We start from the raw sequence: 27,688 nt of genomic DNA on the forward strand, positions 1-27,688 counted from the left end.
CTGTTAAATGAAGCTTAGACGATCTGCATAAATAGTGGTTCTTTGAAGGTCTGTGCTTAAAAATATGATACGAAGATACAACAAAAAGATGATCAGAAGAGAGCTAGTCTGTTCAGATGATTAGAAATGAACTTAGACTTGCTGGAGGGTATGCTATTCCCCTACTTTGAAAGAGATCAGGAGATTTCCTGCTCTGAGCTTATTGCTGCATCTACATGGTACATAGAAACATCATGTTCTTGTATCTGGGACACAAAGTTCTGGCTGTAGGAACCCAGTTTACAGTCTCAAGTCCTGTACACTCTGCAAGCCAGGAATTCTCCACCTTGACAAAGATTGCCTCAACAACTTGGAGCTTCCCGAACTTAGTCCATCCCCCTTGTCATGCCTCTGAATATTCTTCTGTCATTTGCCCTATGTATTCACTGCGGGAGTAACAGAATTTCCTCCTCTGGCATAGCGGGTTTGATGTGTATTCTGCTTATCTATGCTACCAGCAGATCCCATGCTCCTACAAAACACTGTGGATCATACACAGGAATTGCTGGATAGGAAAAAGACTAGTCTTTCAGCTCAATGTAAAATAAGAATGCTTTGATGAACTTGTTTGTTCATCTTTCTTATGCTCAAGATGGATGATTTAATCAATTTTTGTGCAGAAAAGTTTTAAGTATTATTCCTAAAGATTTAAAATTCTATTACTCAGTAATTAGGCTATTATCAACCTTTTTTGCAAACATTATTTAAGCCAAAGGGAAAAAGAATCCCGAAACATAAAAAAATTCAGGGACATTAATATCACCACCTGCATTGCTATTGAGCGTAGGTTTTTTTGATTTTTTTAAACAAACAAACAAACCACCCCAAACCTCCTTACTAGGTGCCTAATCTAGTGGTTTAATTTTTGGTTGTTTTGTTTGGAAAATCCAGCTGCCAAAACCAAAATACCACCCACAGGAGTTTAAAACAAAACCAACCACACCACCACAGGTAAAAGGGAAAGAAAAAAAAAAAAAAAAGAAAAATTTATCAGAAAGCAATTCTTAGAAACAGTTCTTCCTTTTGATCAGAATAACTTCACATCTAAGAGACTGCTTCAAAGCTCAGCAGTTTTCTGGGAATTATTGAAGCTTGAAGAGAGTGTGTTTCAAGTGATAATCTGCTGTTTTCATGGTGGTGGTGGACTGCACAAAATGACGTTAATGCAATTCAGTTCTAATGTTGTATGTCTTTATAGCTGTATTTTAATCTACGCTGAGGATGTCCAAAATGGGTGACTGAACACAATTTCCATTCTATAGAAATAAAAATTCATTTTGAAGATGAAGTTTAGATAACCTGTAAATTACTTTTTCTCCATACAAAAATGCTGATGTGGTGGAAGTGAGGGTTATGTGTAGGGTATTCATTAAATCTGCTGAAGAATAGGCAGAAATCTTTGCTCTTTGGTGACATTATGCAGTAATGTTGTGCAATGTGGGCTGTAGGACCTGTGGAGAATTAGAGCCCTACTGATTTTACACTCTTGCCCTCTATTGTTATTCATAACATGTTCTTCAAATTGAGGTTGTATTAGCTGTATTTTCAACTCAAATTGAAAGAGTATTTCTTATAGCATGGACCATTAACTTTGTGCAGAATGCCCTCTCCCCACACTGGTGCCAGATCAGAGGATTGCATTTGCATCATGAAAACCGAATATTGGGAATCATTACAATTATTATCACGTGCATCACCATAGTCTGTCAATCCTGGAGCATTCAGTCTGTGTTATACTGTACAATACTTAAAAGCAGCTTACGATTTTTAGTATTACATCCCTGGGGCATTGTTCTTCCAATGCAGCATAATAATGTTTTCCTTCTGTGACTCTCGAACACAAAGCACAGCCTTTCTATAATGTTAAAAACAAATACAATCTGAATTTTCAGAGAACAAGTTCTAATACATATTCTGTCCAGTGTCCCTTCTGTCATCCCTCTGTGGCAACTGTTTCTCTGTATGGATGTGTTCTGAGGGTTAATGGGTATTGTACAAATCTGACAGGTTTACAGGCCTTTGTGTGACAGTGTATATGTACAGTATCAGTTTTTCAATCACAAACCTCTGAGGGTTTGTCAGACATCGTAGAGACAAGAACAAATCACCATAGTTTTTGGAAACGTAACACTGCTATTTATTTTTTCAGCTTTCTGTACCAAAAATCACATCTCTGTACTCTAACTGGAAATGAACTATTTTTTATTAAAAAATCTGTTGCTGGCATTTCCCTATGACTGAACCCAAAATATATTAATCTTGCAGCAACAATTCACTGCATTGCTATAGTGCTACCTCAGCCTTTCATGCCACAAGAAGCACATAAAAAATAGTTGCATGCTTTCTTACTTTCAGTATCATAATCTGAAGAATAGGTTGAAAAACCTAACACAGAAAGTTACTCCAAGAAATAGAATATGGCTTGATTGAAATGGAAAATTACCACTGCAAAGGGCAATGGAGATCTACCGTGTAAGAGGAGGCCTTGAAAACAATCTCCCTTAGTGCTTAAAGCTAAGTTTCCTTTCTCTGCATGAACAGATTTTTAAAATATTTAACATCAATACTAAACACACTATTGCTTGCATTATTATTTACTAAGATGGGCAGTTTAAGATTAAGGACAAAAAAAAGCAGTAAGGGAGTCTGATGGAGTTTAGTTTTTCAATGAATTTTAAGATTTATCAGAAGGATTGTTAAAATCTCATTGATTTCCAGTGTAGGTAATTCCTACCTTAATTCTGCTTCCCTATTTAGACAGCAATACAACACAACATTGATTTATGCCTTGCTTATAATCAAGGATTGTCTTTAATCACAGGACATGGCTTCTCACCCTGAGATTCTCTGCGCTTCCACGTCAGTGAAGATATCCTAAAAAGCAAACAACTACAAAATTAAACTACAAGTCCATGGTTCTCCTGCACCCTTAATTGGCCTTCTGTCTTATCAAGCAACATACAAAAAGCACCAGTAGCCACTGGTAGTACTAATGAGAAAGTTTATGCGTGGGTGAACTGGCAGCAGGGAAGAGATGGCTACTGCAAGAAGTAAAATCTGTGGCTTTGCCAGTTGAAATGTGAAATAAAGAGTAATAGTAACTGTGAAATATTGAAAGCTAGAGAACAACATATTAAAATCTGGAACACTGTAATTTTTTGTTATTTATAAAAATTACTTCAATTATAGGTCTCCAAGTGTGACTTCAAAACACAACAGATTAGAACAGAAGTGAAAAGCAATGACAACAAATGAAATCACATTCCAAAGAAGTGAAATATTTTTTGTGGATCTGGACTAAGAGGCTGTAAATGCCGCTCACTGCCATCAAAGCTAATAATGATTTTGGGATGAGAGAATAAAAGCAGTATTACCTCAGAGGAGCTTTGCTACACTATTCTGACCCATAAAAGCCCAAATCTTACCAGGAAGTTTCTGAAAGTGTCTAATGACAAGCAGCAGAATAAGAGACAAACAAAAAGAGCAAGAATATGATAAGACTGTAAATCAAGCAGCGGTGGGGAGCACCTATTGAAGCCATAGAAAACACTTAACAACTTCCCCAGGAACACCACAACAGTATCTTCCAAACTTGCAGTGTGTAACTAAAACACTGCAGGTTAAAATAATCTTGAAGAATGCAATATTTGAACAGAAATTCAAAGCCTTGCCGAGAAATAAAATGGTGTAAACTCCACCACATTGTCAACTCATAAACTTTACCTTGTCAGCAACCCAGGGCATAGCTGTTGGAGCTGCAGTTTGTCCCGTAGCACCATCACACAGCAGAATTCTTCTTCCCTGCTTCCCCCAGAAAGCACCCTCTGTTAATGTGCTCGTTTGCTATCACATCAGTACTTTGAGTAGCTCACACACCTGCAACTGCTCCATCTATTCAAGCTGACCTTCAATTTTTGGTGGTTTTGATGTGCATTATAGCTGCAAATTAGACACATATATGATAGTAGGAGAAATAATTAGCTCAGAGGTTTGATTTTAATAATTGCTTAGACATATATTACTCTCAACAACATCATATTTTCTGGATACCTAGTACTTCTGCTGAATAGGACTTCAAATGATTTCCTTTTGCACCCGCTGTTTTTCGTGGTTTGCAAATGCCAACGGTCCGTCTAATCACAAGATTTCAAACACTTGTACCTTTTGACTTAGCCTGTAATTGAGCTTCAGCCACTTAAGTCTTGAAAAAGCCTCTAATGGGTGTTAGCTACAGGCTTCTTTAAATAAATTAACCTTTTTTCCGTGTTGAAATTATCTCGATCACTGTTTGAGCTTTAGTGGCTTTGAAATAACATGGGACTTTTTGAGAAAACTGTTGTTTAAACCACAGAAAAAAAATTGCTTTTCAATTTGGCAAGGTTAAGAACCATAGTAAAATTCTATGTGTTGTAAGGGAGGACAAGTGCAGTAGTTTCATTCTTAGTTTGGCATGACTGTTTGCAAGTAGTCTTTGAAATTATAAACTCTATGAAGAAGTTATTAAAAAAAACTTATCAGAAATCTAAAAAAAGGAAAGAGACCTATCTTTTAAAGAAAAATAATTTTCTAATAAAGCATATAGTTTTGATTTATTTTGAAGCAAACTTGCGTATTATTTTAGGAGTTTGTAACTGTTTACTAAAATTATCTTAATAGACATTTTTGCAAGGTGTTCTTCATGTGACATTTTCAAAGCTCATTTTTCGTAGGGCCATAGTGATGAGAACAAGTGGAGAAAGCTATACTGACTTTTCTGCCATTCTGACATCGTTTAGTTGCAGCCTCAGGAAAAAGCACAATATTTTGTTATAGTTGCTACAGTGGTAAAGACAGGATTTCTTCTCCTCTCGTTTGTGATAATGCCTGCAAAGGCTTAACATCAAAAGTAGGTGTTTTCTGAGCCCAGAGTAATTCAATGACTAGTTGCTATTTTTTAACACCAGACATGGTTTGTACGGGTAGCACATGAACTACTGAACAAAGGCAACTCAATTTGTAACTACAGTTTTGTCCCATTTCAGGATTCAAGAATACAAATGAACACTTAAGCATGGCGAGACTGCTGGGGTTCTCTGTTGATAAAGAATGTGAATCTTAAGCAAACATTGTATTGACTTTCACTAGGCAGCAAAGTATTCCTCTGATGTAATTTGAAGTTGTATCAGCTATTATTTTTAGTGCCTGGTGTTCGCAGGGATGGCAGATTTCCACTCTGCTGGCCTACCTCACTATTTGCATAAGGATGCTCTGCCAGGGGCAGCTCGCAGATCAGCCTGCAAATTTTCAAGAACAAAATGTACTGGCAGCATCAGACAGGCAGGAACACGGCGGAGACAAAAAGCTTTGTCATTATTAGGTAGTGCTTCTATCCTTAAACATGAAAATGAAAAGAAAGGCAACTGAATCATCCCTACAGCATACTCAACCAGTGTGGTTTTTCTCTGTATTTTATCATACTGTGAAAATACAAGTTATATCCAGAAGCCATGGGATATAGGAGGCTATTGACATTAATACAATGAAATAGATAAAAAGGCGTATTTTACTAAGACCATTTTTATCACCTCAGGCTTACAGGTAACAGCACAGAAAATGTAATAGAAAAATACTGAAAATATTAAATCCCTCACAGGCAGAGAAAATAGGTTAATAAAACCCACTAGAATTGATTTTAAATCTCGCTGGTAGATTAAACTCCACCGAAAAACATCCATATGTAATCAGAAATGGCTTGCCTAGATACAGCCAAAGTTTCACATCCTACAGCTCTCGAAAGAGATCGGTCTCCCCAGCCTTGCTCATCCTTCCAGCAAGAATGGCAGTTAGTGTGACACATGATGGTGTTTTGCCAGATGCAAGCACCTGCCTGGCAGGAAATCATCTTGCTTTACAGCAGCCACTGAGCAGATGCTCGTGATTCTGCAATTCTGCTTCCGAAGCCATAATTCTCTACAATAGGCTTGGTACCTTGATGGTAACGCAGACAGTCAAAAGCACTGCGTGCTCAGTCCTTGGGGGATGGGGAGCTCTGGAGGCATCTGTTCAGTTCCCTGTGCTGTAGGCCTGGTAGAGCACTCACTCTAATCTGAAATAGTCGTGGCTTGATTCTCTGATGAGTTGTTGCTGCTGCTCCTCTGCCCCAGCACTAGCCCATGCCAAACCATATGGTGAGAGCAGCCATCGAACTGGCTAGAAAGCAACTGAAGTTATCCAGCAACAATTTAAAAAGAAGTGGATAAGCAGCCTGTTCCAGCCCATGTAACTACATAAACACCAGTGCTGGCATATAAGAGAGTGCACACAAAGCTTTTTGGTGGAACAGCAAGTTTATCATAGTTAGCTATGCAATACTGTTAGGCTTTAACATGTTCATTTGTGACAGCATTCTGTTTGATTGAGTTCTGTCCCAAATGTACAAAGGTACAAAATGACAGCCCTGCTCTATAAGTCCTGTAATCTTTGTCTTTCATAAAAGAATTCCAAACATGGGTCAAATTAACAATTATAATTAATTATACCTATGCAAAATAAGCATAAGAAAGCTTTCCTGGTTGGCGTGCTTTGATAGGAAAGTATTAGTGACTTACCCATGTGATTTGTCATCAAATAATGGTTATCTTATTTTCTTTAATACTTTTAGAAAATAATTTGAAGTGCCTCTTGTGAAACTTGATTCCGAAATAATTTTAAATAACCCACTGATGAAGGCACCAGGAGGATTTACAAATACATATACGGTCATCTCAAACAGATGACATAAATGTTCTGTAAAGTTTTTTCAAGAAAGCTAGATAACTTGTTTTTCTGATTTTCGTAATTGTAATTTCACTGGCTATGCACCAACACTTAACACCAGTTCAACTCCTAATGACTCTTAAATGCACACACACACACACAAGCGGTAGAGGCAAGTGCTTTATAATTTGCTTGAGAAGTGAACAGATCCATCCCAGGCAGAATAAGTGGAGAGGTATATTGCCTTGGAATGTAACACTTCAGTTGGTACCAGGCAAACACGGTCGCCCAGATAAACAGATAATCAAAGTTTATTTGAACGTTTGGGAGAAAATGTTGTTGTAAATAGTTCCTTTGATTTGTGTTTTTCAACAGTCTGTCTTGTTTAATAAGTAAGTTGTTTAATCATACTTCTATTCAGTTTCCATCGGGTCAGATCATAATATGCCTGCTAGTACCCGTTTGTAAAAAAGAAAAACAGCATTAGAGACTTCTCTGCCTTATTCAGTGCCTCTTGTATCAATGTATTGGTGCACAAAACTGAGCGTTACCTGAACAGATTTAATATACTGATAAAATTAGAAATATGGATTTGTAGTTCATAATCCAGGGTAATTTGTTATGCATTTGGACCCTAGTACTGATCTGGGCCATGAATAAATTTTATTATGTACTTATTATGTTTTCTAATGTCAATGTCTCACGCTGCTGCAGGAATACAAACATAAATAGGAAATGTCTATTGCTTACCTTTCTGTGGTTCCTCAAAAGCAACTATAACAATACTGTCAGACCAGCAGGAAGGTTGAAGTGTTGAACCCTGGTCTCTCACAGCCCGTGTGAGCAGTGCACTACTGCAGTGAAGTAAACCAATACCGCAAATTGTGTCATTTATTTTCCTATCACAGCATAATAGAAAAAAATACGTTGGAAGGCGATGCTGGAGATGATGTACTTCTCATCAACCTTCTGGTCAGAGCTGTCAGGTTTGGGGTAACAGCTGAGCAAGGGTTTTGTAAATCAGTGTTTTCCCACTGGAGGTCTAGACCTCACTTTGGGACCTCAGCCTATTCAAGAGTTTGGACTTAAGTTGGAAGAGGCTGGTAGACAATACTATTTGATTATCCCTTGTTTTAGAACTCAATGTCTAGATCAAGCCAATAACAAGCAATTAGGATTTTATTTCATTTCCGTTTATAGTGAACTATATGTGCACCTGTATTTTCTTCCACTTTCCCCCTGCTTTTCTCTTTTTCGCTCTCCTTCCACTGTTTAAGAACCATTTCACCCATTCCATATCACTACAGCATGTCATGACAAATACATATGATGGCATTTAGGGTAGCATCAGCATACATGATCAGCACCTGATTTTCTATCTAGGCATGCATGACTACCCTCGTTATCTTCTAAGCAGTATATTTGGTATGAGCAAAGGAAGAATACCAAGAATAAAATCTGGCATTCTTATTTTGCATCAGAATATCAGTCTTAGTTCTCTGTGAAGGACTAATAACTTGGAATGCTACGTGCCTTTCTGAATCTCCAATTTGATACGAAGAATAGGAAGTTAGTGTAGTGGGGAATTTCATCCCTGTTACTCTTCTAAATTTACATGTACAACTCTCACCCATGCAGCGCTAAAAAAGTACTTTTCACAATCTTTAAAAGGTGCCGCTCATAAAATAGATCCAATAGAAGCTTAACACATCCACAGTGCACTGGAGAATCCCAGTGCTCGCTCTTAGCAACACCTCAATACACACAGACTTTTTTGTAGAGATGAAGAGTCCTACCAAAAAGCACTTGGACTAGGGCTGTAAATAAAGTTACGTTTGTAGGAAGGAGGTCAATGAGTGACAGAGAAGAAGAAAAATATTTTCAGATTGTAACCTAGACTGAGCTCACAAAGTCAAAGCCGAAAACAGTTCAAAGCATCTGTGAAGTTCAATTAATCCAAGAAATCTATCTTAACTAACAACTGTTTTCTGTAGGGTTTTTGTTGAATTCACTGTGTTTAATATATTTTTATTTATCGGTAACTTTTCTCCCAGTGTAGTACTATTTCATTGTACTTTTGGCCACTAACAAGTATTTCATCACACAGAATTTGTGGATAAAAGCTTTAAATCTAGGTGAGACGACAGGAAAATCTGTAATTTGAAGCACTTTACCTTTTAAAAATGAGATTATAGAACAGTTACCTCCCACCTTGTGTGAGGAGTTCAACCCAGTATGTCTGTTTAGCTCATCTGTAAACCTTGCTGTTGCTAGAGCAATAATACTGTGTGGTCACAGGCTGTATTGTGTGAATAGTTCATGGAACAACTGCATTTGTCTAAGCTGGGAGGGAAAAAAAAAAGAAAAGAAAAAGGAAAAAACAAACAAACCCCCCACCCCTAATTCCTTGGCTGAGGGTCTGAGCACCAGAATGGGAATTCCCTCATTTTCCCCTGGCACTGCATACACACAGTTTTTAAGGTATTAAGTGGCAGGATCTGAGTCTGGGACAGAACTCCACGGTTCTAGAATGTTTCAAAGATCATTTTTCTGATCATGACAGAGGGGGAGAGCGATTTAAAAAAATGGAGGAAATAAATAATAAATATAAATAAACACATTTATTTATATAATTAACCATATATTTATTTATATAAATATATTTATATTTATATAAATAAATAATAAAGAAAGAAAAATAAATGGAGGAATATGTCATATGGGCCAAAGTGACAGGAAAACAGACTTTGATGTCTGTTGGTCCAAGATTAAACTAGTTGTTTCTTATGCAAATCCACAGGGTCTTCATCCATTTTACTTATTCTGCACTTCTTATTATGTACTTTACTTATTCTGTATTCAATTTCAGCCGACTTCACTGCAGCTTTCACATCAGCCACTCCCACCACCAAGCACCACCGCGCCATGGACCAAGTTATCTTGACCCATAGCCAGATAATGAATTAAAAGCACTCTGGGCTGACTCATCAGCTGGGTATAAAGAAAGTGGAACCACTGACTGATGAGCAGGCTTCTTACTGCCAGCCCAGATCATCTACATACACCTTCACATGAAAACATCCCAGTGGGAATCCAGAGCTACATCTAATGACTTCAGGTGAAAATAAAGAAAGCTGTTACGTTCAGACCGTTATTGTTCATGCTGCTTTGTGAATTTATTTCTTTAAATTTTCCACTTGTGCTCCTGCCAAGAGAGATCTATTAGACAGAAAGCAGCAAGAGTAAAACTTTATCAATTTGTTTCAAACTATAAAATAATTTACATCACATATTTTACTTTTTACTTACTTTTGTCTTTTTTTTTTTTTTTTGAAACCACAAACATTCCAGCATCACACTGTAGGAATAAGAATAACAATAGAAAGCATAACCTTTTGCATAGTATTAAATGAACAGACAGAGTAAGTTCTTTATTTACAATTATTGTCTAGATAAAAAAATTCATAAAAACAGATGAATGAACATATATTAATAACCCCTAGTGGGATGGATTGCCAATGTACCACTGTATTGTTGTCCACAAATCTCATGCTGCTAAGTACAGTACGTAGAGAGCGAGCATTTATATATTGCAGGGAATTTTAACAAACTGATCATTTTGGTTTTTGATCCATTGTTCCCATCACAGAGAGGTCAAGCAATAAAAGAAAGGAATTGTGATGCACGACTTGTAGTTGAAAGGTCATAGCTATTCTGCTTTAAAAAAAGAGATCTATAATTTATCATATACATAAAGCACAGTCTCTGCTCACAAAAGCCCAAGTTTTCTATGCATCTCAGTTTATATATGATTTACTATATATACACAGAATGCAGTGTTCGTTCTCTTAACAGTTTTCAAGTCTGAAAATGGTACCTTAGGGAGGAGTACTCCTATAGGAAAATTAAAAAAAAAAAAATGAAACCAAGAAAAAATATGAAGAGTGTTTGAAAATAAAAAGGCAAACAGTCAGTGTTAAGATGCTGAAAATAAATTGTTCCAGTATTAATAGCTTCTGTAGATGTTCAAGTCCAAAGCTAGAGGCTTCCCTGTAAATAGATAAGACTTTTTTTTTTCTTCTGAATATGATATCCCAAACAGGCCATAGAAACCCAATACATGTTGTACAAAGGTTAATCACCGTATTTACAAAGCGAACAATCCTGACTGAGTTTCAATCACTCTGTTGCTAGGACTTACCTAAAATAACGATGTTTTCATGCTAGCTTTTTACTGTTAAGAAACGGGTCACACTATCTGTGGAACAGAGAGTTGTCTACGCCTTCAAAGACCTGTTCTGTTGTTCACTGGAAAGTTTGGATCAGAGAGCAAACTAAGAGTTTGAGCCAAAAACATTCAAGCTTCTACACAAGAGTCCGGAAGCTGGCAAGTCAAGCTGATTAGAGCTTTACCTGGCTGAATAGTCCTGATGCACCCTGAAAACATCTGAGTTCAGTCTGCAGTTTGGCCATGAGTCTACGCTTGGTTTGGAGAGTTCTGGCTTGGTTTAGTTCTTGTGACTGCAGAGATGCACCACTTTAGGAGTCAACTTTAAGACAACCAGTAACACCTTAACAAATCAATTTATCAAGCTAGTTTGAGAGTGTTTTTCAACACATCTGGCAGAATCAATTGTGTGATTCAAAATGTCTTTTGCACTGTACAATTATGGAAAAGATCATATGCTGAAAAGTCTCCAAGCAAACTTTATATTAAATACAAAAATTATTTATGAAAAATCTGTGATCCACAAAGTGCTTAGCATTCAAGTGGTTGACATAGCAATTATATAAGCTCAGAAATTTTAAGTTACCAGGGCTGTTACCATCTTGAAAAATATTTTTCACCCTCCATACTGCAGGTTTTCAAAATAGCTTTCTTCGTAGAAAGCTCAAGGTAAAATAACATGTTACTGTGTTACAGTATACCTTGTGACTACAGGAAGACAAGCTTAGTTAAAAAAAGAAAATCACACAAAGCACGTCTTAATATACAATTAATAAAGTTTCATTCAGACCTAATAGTGCAGAAATTATATTTTTCTTAAAAAAAAAAAAAAATCAGAGCAACAACCTACAGTGATTTTCATCCAAAATGCCAACAGCCCGTACTTTGCAAGTAATAAGGAAATAATTGCCTAAATTACTAACTGAAAAGGATTAACACAATATATCACAATATTTTAACATTAGTTTTATCTCCATATAGACAAACCAAATATAACTTATTTTAAATTATATTTATAAACTCAACTCAGTTTCATATACTACCTCTCTAAAATAGTTTTGGAAGCCATCGCCATATGCTTAAAGAATGAAATAGCCTCCATTATTGTATGTTGCACCAAAGAAATTCAAGCAGATTATCAGAAGGGGGAAAAAAAAAAAAAGGAGAGAGAACCTGGTCATTTTGATTTTTATTTGAAACAAAGGAAGCCTGTTTTACCTCCCTGTATATAGGATCACAATGCTACATCCAATGTGTTATATTTTGGCTTCTTTTGTTATTTACTAGCAGTATCTACATTATTTAACAACAAAAAAAAATCAGCCAGAAATCAGAACACGGTCGTAATAAAATATCCAGGGTGCGATATTACAGACGTTTTCAATGAGCTGAGCTGAGCCATTTTTATACTACTTCGGCAGGAAGTGCTTTCTTAACCCTACAGATAGTTAAGGATATTATCTACAGGTTTGTAAACAAATTACATTCTTTTTTAGGACATAAATAAGTTAAAATAGTCAGAGCAATTTGAGCAGAAACAAGGCAACATGCCAACAAAGAAACTTTATATATATATAACTATATATATATAGATAGATATATACATATATATAATTAATTATGTATATACTTATATGTATATATCTCTATATATAGTCTCATAAATGTTTAAGTTCCTCTGTCCAACTGGTGCAAATCTACTGTGCAAGTTAAGCTTTGCAACTTCAAAAAAGTTATTTAAATTAATCTATACAATTGAGTCCATGCCACACAAGCATTTCAAAAAACTCACAGACCAGTGAATTGGATAAATAGCCTCAGAAAGAAGTCCTCTGCAGTTCCTCCTTAAGGAGGAAAAACAAAAAAAAAAGGAACTAAAAAGGAACAAAAAGAGAGAAAGAAGGGCCAGAAGTGTACAGTACATTCATGCAGGAGGAGTTTTTTTGTTTTTCTGAAAGGGAACAAGGCGGGGGGGGGTATGTAAATCAGCCATTCATTCTTTCCCCAAAACCATTGTGATCAACAATTCATTCACTTGTCTCAGAGTGAATAAGAGTTCAAACAGCTTTTCAGCCAGCAATGTTTTTAATATATATATTTATATATTTCGGTTGCTGTGGGTTTTTCTATTTTATTTTATTTCATTTTTTTTTTTTTTTGCAGTGACCTTTTCAGCTAAAGTGATGTCTCCAGGCTATGTATTGGGCTTCCTGGACTAGAAGAGGTAGCTGATTTACTTGTATCAGTTGTAAGATTTATTCCACTGTCGATAGCACTGTTGTTCTTGTTCAGTGAAGACGGTGGACTTGAGTTTTTCTTGAGAGCAGGGTCTTCTTCTAGGTCTGTGTCATCAATGAGTGGGATGTGGGGCTGGGAATCTTCTATCCTAAATTCAGGATGAGTCATAAAGTTGTGAATAGAGGTTCTAGATTCTGGTTTTTCTAAACCTTCATAGAGAGAGCTACGGAATGCCTTCACGACGCGGATCTGGGGGAGAAAAGGAAAGAGGCGTCAGAGGCAGCACCTTCCAAGGGCAACGCTCTGTTAGAGAATATTTTGTGAAAAATGTAGCATATGGTTAGGGCAGTGCAGGCAGCTGAAGTCCATAGTCTCTGGATGTTATATGCATAAACGAGTGGCTCAGTTATGTGCATTTTGAATATCTGTTTCAACTGCAATATTAAAATAAATCAAGTTTAAAGCCATCAAAGAACTGATGGGAAGTACTGGTTAAAGAAAGCGAACATCCACTCGTGTGGTACATCCCTAGTAAAAGACAAGCCATGTTAATTGTAATGCAAATGTAAAACCATGCATGTTGATAGTTTTGCAGTGAGTAAGTAGGAAGGCTTTTTTAATTAAAAAAGTCTCTTTTGTATTGTTAAAAAAAACCCATTACACATAACATATCACACTTCACAAACAGAAAAGCACAGAACACAGACACAGTTGGATGGATACGTATGAGACACACACAGGAGCCAAGTGTGAAAACTATAATATCAATGTTTTAAAGCAAAATCTAAATGAATGCAGCCAAGAGCACAAAAAGCCAAGCAGACAAAGTACTAAGCATAATCATGCCACCACAGGGGGAAAAAAAAATTCACAGTTACCACATGAACAGAGATAACTTGCACACAACAACTACACTTGGAAGCCTGGATAATGTGAACATAGTATTGTTGAACCAACTTTTATTTTTCCTTCATGCATATGTGAGGTAAACACTCGAGTATAGACCCACTGTTCTAGCCATTTAACTTTTTAATAGATATAAAACATGTAATAAAATAATGTATTGATTGTTGGGTTGAATTGAATTACATTGTTAAACAGCAAGCTTTTTCATTTTCTGTGTCTCAGTTGTAAAACTGTAAAGTTAAATGCTGAAAGCGACCCAATTGATGCCATATATGCAGTCTTTAAACTAAGTCAGGGTCAATTAACGTCATTAACCACCTGACAGTAAGACCACAGGTGAAAATAAACTACAAGACTCAGCCCACTGTAGTGTCAGGGACAGTGCAAATTGCTTTCCCAGGAGGAAATGAGAGGAGCAGAGCGAGGAGCTTTGCAGCCTGGGGACACTCAGGCCTGGTGGCTGGGCAGAGGCAGGGCTGCTCTCTATAGGCCAGTGCCCACCAGTTCGGAAAAGAAGTGAAGTTTGGGGTGGTTTGCTGCTGCGAAAAACATCACTTTTTTGGAAGGGGGTGGGGAGGGGCAGAGAGGAAAAAACAGAATGGCAAAACGTGATCTGTTGGCAAATGTTGTATGACTAAGTATGAGTTCTGTCCTTCTACTTCCATGTAGTCCATGAGTGAATTTTTAGCATTTCTTAGGGGGGAGACCAAAACACAGGCAGAGGCAGAAAAGGTGCAAGCAGGCATTGTGAAAGCTTCTCCACACACATTTGAAATGGTTTGGTGGTTGGCATGTGTATCTTTTTGCATGTAAATAAGCTGCACAAAATTGGTTGGCCTAACACACTGCTCATTTGTAAAGGTTTAATTCCTTTTTAAATTGCCACCCCTAGCAAGGGGTCACAGTGTTACAGGTGTGGGATCTAGCTGATCCCGTGGTTGGAGTTGTCCAAGTTGTACAGAATTTCAGCACATTTGAGAAAGAGGCTGACTTATATTTCATCTATTTGACCTTTGTCCTTGTTCTTTGAATTTGAATATTCATCACCTTTCAAAAATCCTAGTAGCAGAAGTCATGCCATCTTCAGATACATAACCTTCGGTCAGTCCAAATACTCTCCCTTCTCTTTATACATTTTTTGGTAACAGCAGGGCACAGTACGAAAAGTAGCTCATGTGACCGCTTATGCTCTGAATAAGAGGATTGGAGTGGTACAGAACAGCTTATCCAGATCTTGGGACAGTAGAAGATCTAGGAGGTTCGCAGAGGTGCAAGACAACAGGAAGAAGAATAAATTTTACACACCCCAATCATCTGGTGTACCTAACACCTATTTGACAGAGCACCGGGAACTAGAAACCAGGGGTTTATGAGAGCTGAATCTCTTTGTGTGCTATGCTATGTGATGGTTCCGCACAGTGATCAGACACACTGGGATAAGAGATTCATTTGCATTACTAACGAAAGGATTTAAACTCATGGAGAAGAGGTGACATCCTAATTCCCTCATTATTCACGCCTTTCTACCTTGAATTTTAAAGTGCAAAGTAATTAGGTCTAAACAATAAAAAAATAGTATGTTTTATCAAGGAAATCTTAAAAACACGTTACTACATTGTCCTATTTTAAATCAGAAAACTTTTTGTAACATGCTTACTTTATAGTATGAGTTTATAGGGTGACATTTCTGCAAAGCTACCTATGATTTCTGCTATCTAAAGAAAAATAAGTCATCTCAGTTGCAGCTGTTTGCTATATCTTATCAACAAACAGAATGATTTCATTCTCTTGAATACAGCCACTTCTTATTGCATAGATTTAGGCTCTGTTTGCCAGCTGAGTTCTTTTTAACAAAGGTGAATTAAATTTTTATTGAGATAAAAGGTTTGCAATTTGCTATTATGCTTGAACAGATCCAGCAGAGTCCAATTAAAGTAAAGCTTTTCTTCAAGCCACACAAACTGTATTTAAGCCTCTACAGGTTAGCAAGGGAGGGGCTGATTTCAATTCGTGAGGCTCCAAGTTATGTAGTAGGGGAAGAATCTAGATTGCATTTAATTCCACAGTTTAGGTCCTCATTTGCATTTAATATCAAACCTTTAGCCAATCTAGCTAGCTAACATTTTACACAGCTGAGGGAAAACTATAGATTCAGGTTGCATTTGAAAACCAGCAATGAAAATTTGCTGGCCAGGACCCAAATTGGGTACTCTGCAGTAACGGCTTGAACTAACAATCCATTGAAAGGAAATACGATACTAACATCTTTTGTTTCGATCTGTTTACACAATGATCTAAAGCTATAATTGCAGAATGTACCATCAGCCAGCGGTCCTAACACACTATGTGAAGATCTGTGGCAAAGTTTTGGCAGGTTTGAGTCTTGCAGGCACATTTAGATGTTACTAGAATAGCTTGTACTTGTTCATAGTGATTTTTCCTGGAAAACCAGTTCAGATCTGCTCATACCTAAAGTAGTTAATGTTCTGAATGGAACGGGAAGGTAAGGGCCAAACTTGGGCAAATCCCTAAAGCTGAGAATATATAAAGTTAGCTTTCTAATACATTTTCTTCACTAAGGAACTGTAGAAAACTACCTTATTTCTTAAAATTTCTCTACGGTTTCAGAGATGTATATGTATTTTCCATTAACTTTTCATTTAAGGAGAAACTCCCTCCCCAACTTTAAATTTTGCATATTTAGCTTGGCATCTTGAACAAAACATTTTATTAGTGTGACACTTCATTTAGTGACAGAATTTCTGCATTACAGTATAATTTAAAATCTTGTTCATAGTCTGTCCCCCAATGTATCCAATTATTGCATACAGAACAAAACTTGCTTCTTTCATTATGTTAGCGGAAACAAAGGTAGAGAGTTTGTTGGATACAAAGGCGGTGTTTTAATTTCTATATAATACTAACCACCGTATTTAACATATTAATTGAAAAAAAATATTATTTACCTAGAGTTACATGGCCCAAGAGCAACAAATTCTTTTAATACATGCTTAAGTTCAAGGTTTGAAGTAATACCTGGTGTAAAAATGTTTAGGGGCTCTGCCAAAACAAAGCCCACATTACTTTTTGAAGATAAAATAAAGCGGATGAACTTCGTATAATGTTGTTATGGTTGTACAGCATGTAAAAGCAGGGACATACCCATGATGGATAGAACCTAGAAGTGTTGGTTTGTTATGAACTATGCAGAGTTCATGTAATGATATTCTTTATGATACTGACAATGCCAAGGGAAGACAAACAGTGTGATACAGCTCCCTTTTCTCACAGTAATGGAGACAACAGGAAAAAATGAACTGCTTTTAAACAAAAGACTGTGGGGACAACACTTCAGGACATTTTTGACATTGCTATAAGTTTCCACTTCTTTCTTCTCTGTAGCTGTAATAGAAAAAACTCTTCGGTTTCATCCCACCTTGAAAGTTAGATTTATCATACTGCATCAGGCAAGAAAAATAGGAGAAATAGAATTTTAGAGACTACAAATTTTTCCCATCAGAAGCAAAAGATGAAGTTCAGAATCGCACTCCTTAGTACAACAATCTAGGCAAAATACACAAGGCTTGTTAAGCATCAACAGGTGTATTATGGTTGGTAGTGTGTGGGCTTATACTCGAATGTTTACCTGGCTTCATATAAGCCAAGTATCTTGAGTTTGGTTCACATTCATTTCAGGCTCAAGGTTAAAGACTCACAACCTCTTTTTATTTCACTCTCTCCTGCTGAACCCTTTTGTCCAATGTTCTCTAGCCCTCTGGGAAAACAAACACATTTAATATTCAGACAGTAGAGAGTAGGGCACTGCAAAAGCAAATAAATTCAATACTGAAAGATCAGTAAGGTGATTAGTATAAAATTGTAAACAAGAGGTCAGTTTTGCAAAGAGATGCCAACTCTTTTGTGCAACTGATACTATTCTATATCAAGACTATAACTATACAAAGGTAACTGAGTTTGGTCAAGTACTATCACATATGTAAAGTTTTGAAATAGAAGGCACATTTTCAGTATATTGGTTTCTATTTTTGAATCCTCTCAGTTTTAGGTGAGTAAAATCAGATTAGGAGGAAGTATTGCATGTATTGGAGTCACCTGTAAATGTTGTGGCTAGTATGTTCTGGATTGCATGATGCACAAGTTGAGCAAATTCAAAGGAAAAAAACACAGTAAATTTTAGAAAAATTATAATTTCTAGGTTTCTGCTTTAATTACTGAAACAGATGTGTAACATTATCTGTGCTACGCTCTTCCTACATAAATATGCAGTAAAACCAGTAAGTGCTGCTGAAAAGTCAAACGACATGTAGTGAGAACAGAATACCCACATATTCTGTGAAATCCTCAGGCCTGAGTCTCAGATTACAAAAAGTTCGCATGACTCTTATTCCACTGAATTTTAGAGCATGAGATCAGACCCTTCTTGCTGTACCACATCTCCAGTTGAGGACTTGGTTTATATATACGGAAGTTGATTTTCATATAGCGGATCCCAGCAGGATTGTGAAATTTGGGTGGGAACTTCTAAGCTTTAGTATGGTATCTCTGTCTCTATCAGGTGGTAGTTTAGTGATGTTCCCAAATGGTGGAACTTTTATAAACATAATTTTAAATGTGGACTTTGTTTCAAGTCATGTTCTGCTTGTTGCATTCCGTGATGCGATAATTATTATAGCACGTTGCCACAGAAAGCAACTGCCATTTTCACTAAAGCTGGTATGGCCACTTGGTTTGGTCTATGATCTGAATAGAGATCAATATTGGACAGTAGTCTTTGCCTTAACATTTATCAAAACAGATTAATTCATGCAAACTTAAGATTTCATCTTTAGTTTTAAAGTTTGTCCAGCTGAGTCATTATTACATTTATAAGAAACTAAATATGTAAGAAATATAGAAAAAAAAAGCCGCTGGAACAGTAAGTCATTTTTCTTGATACAAAAGAACATGATTTTCATACACAAAATATTACAAATAGCTAAACTAAGCTCTCTCTTTCAAATTATCTATTAGTAAATGGACTGTAATATGCACTAGAATGAAGCTTGCTGAATGTTTTATATTAGTTTGACACAATTTACAGATGCTTACGCCTCTGTGCCACTCCGAGGCAAATATTGCATGTGTGAAGCTTCTACCTATAAATGACAGTTTCTTGGCAAGTCTGATAAATTTGAACGATTTTTTAATTAAAGGGAGAATGAAAAAAATTGTCTTTCCATGCAAATTAGCCCCACTTTTGAAGATTGTAGTCCCTTCCAAAAACTGAACCAGAGCAAAAATACAGACTTAAGGGTGCTACTATGTGCTGCTTTTGCTTGAAAAGAGTTTTTAAAAAACAACCAACAATTAAAAAAACCCTCAGAGATCTGTATGATGGAAAAATACTTCTGAGACTATTTTGTGTTTGGCAAAATTTTAATTGGCTGCTATGAAAGCTGGAGTCATCACTGTGTATTTCTTCCTGTGTCTTCCTTACAAGTGGCTTGTTTGAGGCCACCGTTGTTAGAGCTAACATAATAAAAAGTTGTGATTCCACACAACTTCTAAAACTCTCAGACAAAAATGACAGACCTCAACAGAACAAAGAAAAAGGAACTTGCAAATACAAAATCTACAGCACATTCATGATCTGGGAAGTCGCCTTTTGGTGGGGTTTGGTTTTGTTTCTTTGTTGTTCCCTCAATGTTTCCTACACTTAACAATATTTTTTAATTACAGCCTTTTATGAAAGAAAGGTGTGGTGGGTTTTTGTTTGTTTTGTTTTTTGTAAGGGAGCTGTAGCTCCTGCCTGCTTTCACTTAGGAACAGTATTAACTACATATGAGAATGGCAAGGAAGAAGGAGAACAACTACAAAGGAATATTAAATACGCATCTGTCTTAGAAAATCTGAAACCATGTTCTTTTGAAGGGGTTACCTACTGAGAATATAAACATCATCTGAGAACGAGATATAAACATATTAGAATAAAGAATAACTTGTTTACTTTGTGTACAGTTAGATCTACTCATCCTCTACGTAATTAACCAATGTAGTAGCAAAGGCTTTAAGAATATACTTAATTTTAACGACAAGTTAACATTTTGTGTTGCTAATTCTGAGCTTCAAAAGTAAAAAAGATGCTGCATTGCCCCAGTGGATCTGATTTTCTTTTCCCAAAATAAAACGTAGAAGGAAACGCATATAAAATACATATTCACCAAAGCTGGTCTGAGATAACCTGGTATCTATACCCGCTTATAACTCTGTAGTCCAACAGCTTTCTGATGACAGAAGATTGTGTGTATGCGTGTCTGTGCTTCACGCACATGACACAACAAAACCTGAGAACTTGGCCGAGACCATATTGCAAACAGAGCCTTATTTTTTCCTATGTTTTCATTCTCTGTAGCTGAAATGTGTGTGTGTGTGTGTGTGTGTGTTAAATGTGTGTGCATGCCTAGTTTGCATTGAAATAAATTTTCTACTTTTATCAGAAATGTTCACATTTTTCAAAAGACATAAGAGACTGATAGATAATATGGGCCTCATCGTTATCAATTAATGCCGACATCCAGAAATTTGTAATTTGTTATTGGCAAAAAAGCAGTGACAGGTAAAAGGTATCAGCATAACTAGGGAACCTTTAGTACTGTAGTAATATTCCTTTGTATAAATTGCTTTTAATTAAGGTATTCCACAACTATATGAAAGATTTGAATGTGCCATATTTAGGAATATCTGAAAATTTCAGTTAATAACTTGCTAATCTGTTTCACAAGCTACTCTAGATGTTGCTGCATTCGACAGGCAGATTTCTTTTTAAGCATGCACTAACCTTTGGATCAAACGTTTATCTACCCAAAATTACTAGGAAAAAAACCCATTTTTTTAAAATTCCAAAATGTTATTATAAATCTGCAGTAGAAATCTTACAGATTGGTGAGGTGTCTCAATGAACTATATATTAAAAAGCTATATGATTAGTAAAGAACTGCATAAATGCTCTGTTAAATTAGACTTACATATTATTCTTGATAAAGCATCGTGTGATTCTTGTATTTTTATTAAGTATGGATATCAGAACCTCTGCACTTTGAGCACACAAAACGCCATCTGAAATATCCTGATTGTTGCAACATGCTGAGCACCATTTCTCACAATGTCTCATATTGGGCCCTTTCAACTATTAGACCCTTTTGTCTTTGCTATACCCTTAAGGTTTTCCCTTGATACTCCCCATAATATAACTATATATATATGCAATATTTTTACAATTCCCGAAGAGAGGAAAAGGCTTCAAAGTCAGAGGTACAATGATGCTGTTATTTTCTTCCACCTCATAGGAAGAAGGTGATGACTTAGGGTTTACTTGATTCTGAGCAGCTAAGAGGAAAGAAGTCAGTCCTGTCCCACCACATGTATTTTAAGCAAGGTGCTGGAAAGTAGACCTCGGTGGGCATTTTGCAACTGACATTTTCTCAAAAAATGCAAATTCACAAAATCATACCCATTTCTATGAAGTTTGGATTTGGAAAGGTTTTCTGGGTTCTGAAAGATGAACCAACTGTAAGTACCCAATTTAAAAATAAAACCCCAATTTTTTTTCCTTCACTTTTGCACTGTCAATCATTAGGTTTGTGTCATGGTATTAATAAACCAAAACTTTCCCTAAGGGCTATAATGTGAAGCACACACTGGTTTGATACTCAACACATATTATATTGTGGTAATAAAATACTAACAGTCCAGAATAACCACCTTAAAAGGCCCAATCTCTAATTGTCTTCTGCAACAGAGATACATATCTCAAGGTAGCTCAACAAATCAATCATACGTATTTTTATTTTACTGAATAAATGTGGCTGAAACTGATGAGCTCTGTAGACTTGTTTTATTTTTCCAAATAAAGAGAGACATCAAAGACTGTAGCAGATCGTGCTTTCTCCTACTAATTAACTTCAGCCCATAACCTAGTAAGGCCTTCATCAAGATACAAGACACTTCAATCCTTAGTTGCTTTGCTGCAATGGAGAGAAGAGAGGGAAGATAAATTGCCTGTTTTAATTTTGTTAGATCTATCCTCTTAGACGCCTGCCTACAGGATGTTATTGAAACCTTCACGACAACAGAACGAGTTGCTGTCTGTTTGCTGCTCAAACGTAGAAATGCTGTTATGGGAAATTGTTCCCTGGAGGAGAGGCTGGTTCCTGTGTGGTGGTTTGTGTCCTGCTCAGTGTGGCAACAAAAGCAAAGATTCTCCTTTGATTTTTAATCCCAACGAAATTTCCAATGCATGTCTGAATGCGTGAGGTTCAAATGCTGAGGGGCTTTGCACTCAAACTGAAGGGAAAGGTCAAGCTTCCTTTTTTTTTTTTTCTGTAGGAGTTCTGGAATTTTATTTCCTTCCCTTGTCTGCCTTGTCTCTGCCTTCCCTCTGGCTTCTTGTCTCTTTGGCCAGCTTTTCACTAAAACTTGCATAAAGAATATACTGCGTTACTTTGTAAAGTAAGTGACAAGCTTGTAAACCGAATTCCATAAATTTAAATATTCTTTTAATGCTGGCTATGCTGTAAAACAAAATCGCTATTTACAGTCCTGAAGAAATAAAAATGCAAAGTTAGATTGGTAAGAGTCTTCCTGAGCAACTGATAGTGAGGCAGCCCTTTCTTACCCGCCGTTTCAAAGGTTTTATTCCCTACCTCTTCACTAGATGCATTGCATCTGAAAGAAAGCTGGGTCAGGATTGCAGGGTTCAGAAACCTGCTTCTTCAAACAAATTTGTTACCACATCTATTTTGTAGTTTCAATGCTGTCTTTTCACTTCCTTAATGGTTACCCCCCAGTGAACTGAGAGAGAACAAATCCATTCTTTCACCGTTCATGGAAACCTTAATCCCTCAGCCTTGCATCACAAACCAGATTCTCTATTTCCCCGTCCCTTGCTGTAGCTGTGCTGATCAGAGGACATCTTTCTTGGACGTGAGTAACCTATAGCATTCCAGATGGAATGATCTTTTATCTGACAGGCTGTATTGCTTAGTATTAGACATTTGTAGAATCATTTAAAGTACGTATTTTATAAGCAGCAGAAAATATATCCAATGACAATGAGAAAACATGACACACAGGCCTCGAATAAAACCAGAATCTCCATACGCCAGATAAAAAATTACTAGACGTTCCTGTCCTAACAGTAAGTTAACAAAACTTTCAATGTCTCACAGAGAGTATCTACTGTACACAAAGTAACCATGTTACGTGTTTCTGGGTATGTATAAACGAATAAATAATAAACTAATATAATAATAAATAAAGGACAAACTGGGAAAGGGCAGAGTAGCTTAGTCTCAAATGACTGCTACGTAAGTTGGCATCTCTGTAGGTCTGATGCATTAAGAATACACACTCACGCCCAGCCGCAGCAGCAGATGTGCTGGTAGGAGAGGAAAGAGCATTGGATAACGATACGTGACTAGGGCTAGAAATATTGGTTACATCCTGGGTCTGGCTTGTGACGGAGGACTGTCTCCTTAGAGCCCCCTGAAAGGAAGTGCCACTCTTGAAAGTATTGACTACTTCGATCTGTAATGGAGGAAAGAATGAGACAAGTTGCTTAAAGTATGGATACAGTTGCATAACTGACAGGAATAATAATGAATAACAATAAATAAACCGTGCACACAGTTCTACTGCAATTGAAATAAATACTTTTAAGTGTTCCTTTTAATGTTTTTAGATATGAAATCATCCAAATTTTCTGCCAGGATAAAATGGAACAGCTCCATAGGAGGCAGTGGAGCTGCATCAGTTTAAACAGCTAGAAGATTTGAAATAACAATCTTTAAAACGTAAACCATTTTATTTATATGTAAATAAAGTAAATACAACTGGAATACCTGATATAACTAATCTCCACTTTTTTCCTACTGAGAATAAAATCACTTTCTTAGTGCTCTCTAGGTGTTCTTCCAGAGGGAGGAGAATTCACTTAATTAGAATTGGGGGAGAGGACATGACACTCAACCAAACCAAAAAAACCTTCATATTCAAAATATGACTCCATTTTGTCTACAAAAACAGGGTTGTCAGTGTAGTAGTTTGATAAAATAGGAAGTGTTCCAATGTTTTATCTGACACTTTCTATAATGAAAGTTTGTACAAATTAAGCACAGCGATAATGAATGTTGGTCTTTTATAACTGCAGATTCAAAAATATTAATAATTTATCTTTATACAGGGTGCTTAAAATCACCCAGTTGATGATGTGAAACTGGATTGAGTATTGCGGCAAACAACATTACCATTTTCTGCTTGTTCTTTTCATACGTCTATTGTATGCGCTGTTTGATATATCCATCCTGAATACCTTCCTGAATGGTTTTTTCATCACCACAGAAGATGAGTTAAAAAAAGAGCTGAGTATTTCAAGGCATTCTTTGACCCAATAAAAAGCAGGCTCTGTGTACAAACGTAAAGCCAAGGATTGGCAGTAGATAATATCAAGGAGTAAATATATGCTGCAAGTCCCTTCACCACGAAATGTCCTCTTTGTTACATTAATACAACCACCACATGACAAGGCAGCAGTAGTAGTAGCAGTTAGAAGAGTTCAATCAACTACTTATTTGAAGTAACCCACTGTTCCCATAATGTATCTTCCAGCCCAGATTTCTGAAGATACACAGCCCAGAAAGCACTTGGGAGAAGGTCACGTGGTACATTTATCAATTAAAATAGCACAAATCTAGCTGCAAGCCCCGCTAAATTTTGCAAGTTGAAAGCACTCCAAGAAATTGGCTAACATCTTCTGCTGTGGTCGGTCTTAGGAATAAACAAATTCATATGGCTTCATCTTTATTAGCACGGATGTATCACCTCCCATAATCTTGTCTTTGGACACAATTGCTTATTTTCCTGCCTGTTTTTATGGGAATAATCATATCACAGCCAGCTATAAAAGGGATCAAAGGTTACTGCTGTAAAATTGTCACACTGAACTTTTACTATATAAACATGAAAGAGCTGATTTGTTCACTGACCCACTGGTTTGAGAGTCCTGTTTACAACATCCATGTAAATGTGCACACTAATAGATGTACAGTATTAAACAGCACAACATTTTACAGCTTTGCTCTCAGTGTTTTCTACAGCAGACTTATTTTGAATTACACGTCTAATACAAATATCACAGTAAAAAAATACAGTATGAGGTGAGTTAGCATATGGAATACGGGTGCAAGTGAATCATCAGCTAAGGTTCACATTGGCATTAAAAAAAATATGGCTTAAACCACCATTTATATATGAAGGCATATTAAATACTCACCCGAAATGTTCACTGTACAAAAGTAGAATTAAATACAGATCTTGAGTTTTCATGATCTAGCACAGGTGACAGAGCACTCTTCAAAAGAGACCATTCAAAAAAGATTTTAAAGACTCTACTGAGAGCATGAAGTGCCTATCACTGTGGAAGACACACATGATAAATCCTAAGCCAAAGAGCATTTCTAGATGTTCAAATGTCTTCCTAATAAATTGAAATGAAAGACCTTAGTAAAAGAGTGAAAAGGTAAGGGAAGATCTGTATTTAATGGCTTCTCCACAGAACAAGAATTACAGGTGTGAAATTTACTCGTTCTCCCAAAGAAAGTAACTACAGATCTTCAGGGATAGAATTTGTAAGAGGAGGATGACCACCTTTTCAGAATTAAAAGTGGAACATACAGGGCTGTGTTCTGCCTGAAGCCAAGAAAGAAGAACTTGGCTCAAAAGTTCATCTTCCAAGCCCACAAGATAATAAAGAGTTCATAGAAATAAATAAATAATACATTTTAAATAAGGATGTAGTTAGTTAGTTACAAAAGAATGGATTTATTTCGAACAACTCAAACCTCTAAACTGGAGAAAATAAATGATAATTCATACATCATGAAAAGTCTGAAAGATTTCCAACAAAATATATGATGCAATCATGTTTTGATTATAGGCCTTCAGGTAGAGAGAAGAAAACAAACTGTCCTACATTTGAAGCTTATTTTTGAAGTTGAATTTTTTTCACATCTCTCTCATTTTTCTATATGTTCTATATGCTGAATTTTTGAGGTATGTACAGGTAATAAAAATATCAGTGATCAGCAGTTAAAAAAAAAAGAAGGATCTTATACTAGCAGAATAGTCCTGGCAGAACAAACATTTTTCTGATGTATAGCACAGAACAGACTTTCAAGTCTCGTTCACCTATCTCCAACCAGGATTTTTTATTTTTTTTTAAATAACTTTTCTGCATGAAATAAACCAGTTTCCATTCCACTTCCATGGAGCTACTGCAGTGTTTCCTGTATTAAAAGCTATACGGAAAGCCATAAAATGAAGTGGTAGCTACTTATCTAAAAATCACTTGCCAGCAGGAATGACTTTCATTGCTATAGGGTTTGTTTCCATTGAAGAGAAAAGTTTTAATGCAGAAAGGGAGGGAAAGAAAATACAGTACAGTATCTAAAGAGGAATAATCTTTTTTCAGTAGCAGTTAACATGGCCCCTGTATATTTTTCAATTTTTGCTTTTATTCTCAAAACATTTCTAGACAGTTATTTCCTACCTTAAGCAGATAAAGCAAAGTGAATTACACAGTGAGCAAAGCAGAGGAGGAAATAATCAGGCCTAGTGGTGTAAAAATCTGACACGTAGCTTGAAAAGTTTTCAAATCTCCTCACTTTGCAATTTTTCCATACTCAAATGTGGGCTGACTACAGAAACTTCTCAGGATACAATTTTAAAAGATGCAGTGATTTTTGGTTGTTACTCAGATTACTCAGTTTTGCCTGAATGTGAATTTGGTGAACTTTCCAAAAGGTATTAGATGTGCCAAGACGGCGTGATCAGTCCTGTGTCTTCCTTCAGAATGAAGAATTTGTGAGAAATGCAACAAAGACTTGGAAAAAAACTGCTGAAAACTAGCTGAGGTTGAAAAGTCCTGGGTTTTATGCAGTTTGAGACTGCCTTGATATCTTCCTGAAACCTGCGCAACTAGGATGAGTCATTTGTGAAACTTCGTATGTCAGTGGCCTTCTGCGAGAGGTATCCAGAAAGGCAACTCTTCCATTCAGAGAAGGAGAAGAACACGCACCCGTCTGCAGAAGCCTGATAGTGTAAGACAACGAAATATGTATGTAAATGAACAAAGGCAGACAAAAAAAGAAAATGAGTAGATAGCCAGTCTCTTTGACTTGGTTATATGCATTTTTCAAACACTTTTCTGTAAAGTAAATTAATGCGTGTCTTCACAGAAATATATCTGACATTTCAGTATGAAGAATCAACAGTGGAGATCTCTTCTCTGGTGTCTAGATTTGAACCCTCTGTTTTGAAAGAGGGAGCAAAAAAGAAAAAAAAAAGACTTTATTACTGCAAAGTTGTTGTCAGTTTGGATGAGTTTTTATGGAAACTTTCAAGGGAGATCTGTCAGTTATCTGAAAAAAAAAAAGAAACTATCGTAGATTCTTTATAACTGTTTTAGGAGTGAAGGCTTTTGTTGAG

The 27,688-nt window shown here is 36.5% G+C and overlaps 1 protein-coding gene across 10 annotated transcripts in view; it reads right to left on the reverse strand.

The window, feature by feature from the left end:
• Positions 1-13,167: 13,167 nt before the first annotated feature.
• The window catches only part of ATP2B2 (ATPase plasma membrane Ca2+ transporting 2), a 170,583-nt gene continuing 156,062 nt past the window's right edge, over positions 13,168-27,688 (reverse strand). For 8 of the 10 annotated variants that reach the window (XM_065642940.1, XM_065642939.1, XM_065642938.1 and 5 more), the window contains one exon: positions 13,168-13,489. In XM_065642940.1, coding sequence (XP_065499012.1) covers positions 13,178-13,489 — 312 coding nt within the window. In that variant the 3' untranslated portion in view covers positions 13,168-13,177. Of the gene's footprint in view, positions 13,490-23,644; positions 23,732-27,688 lie in introns of all 10 variants that reach the window. The other 2 variants (XM_065642933.1, XM_065642930.1) reach the window with 1 other exon arrangement.

Source organism: Caloenas nicobarica, chromosome 11 (genome assembly GCF_036013445.1).
Source record: "Caloenas nicobarica isolate bCalNic1 chromosome 11, bCalNic1.hap1, whole genome shotgun sequence".
Classification (NCBI taxonomy): Eukaryota; Metazoa; Chordata; class Aves; order Columbiformes; family Columbidae; genus Caloenas; species Caloenas nicobarica.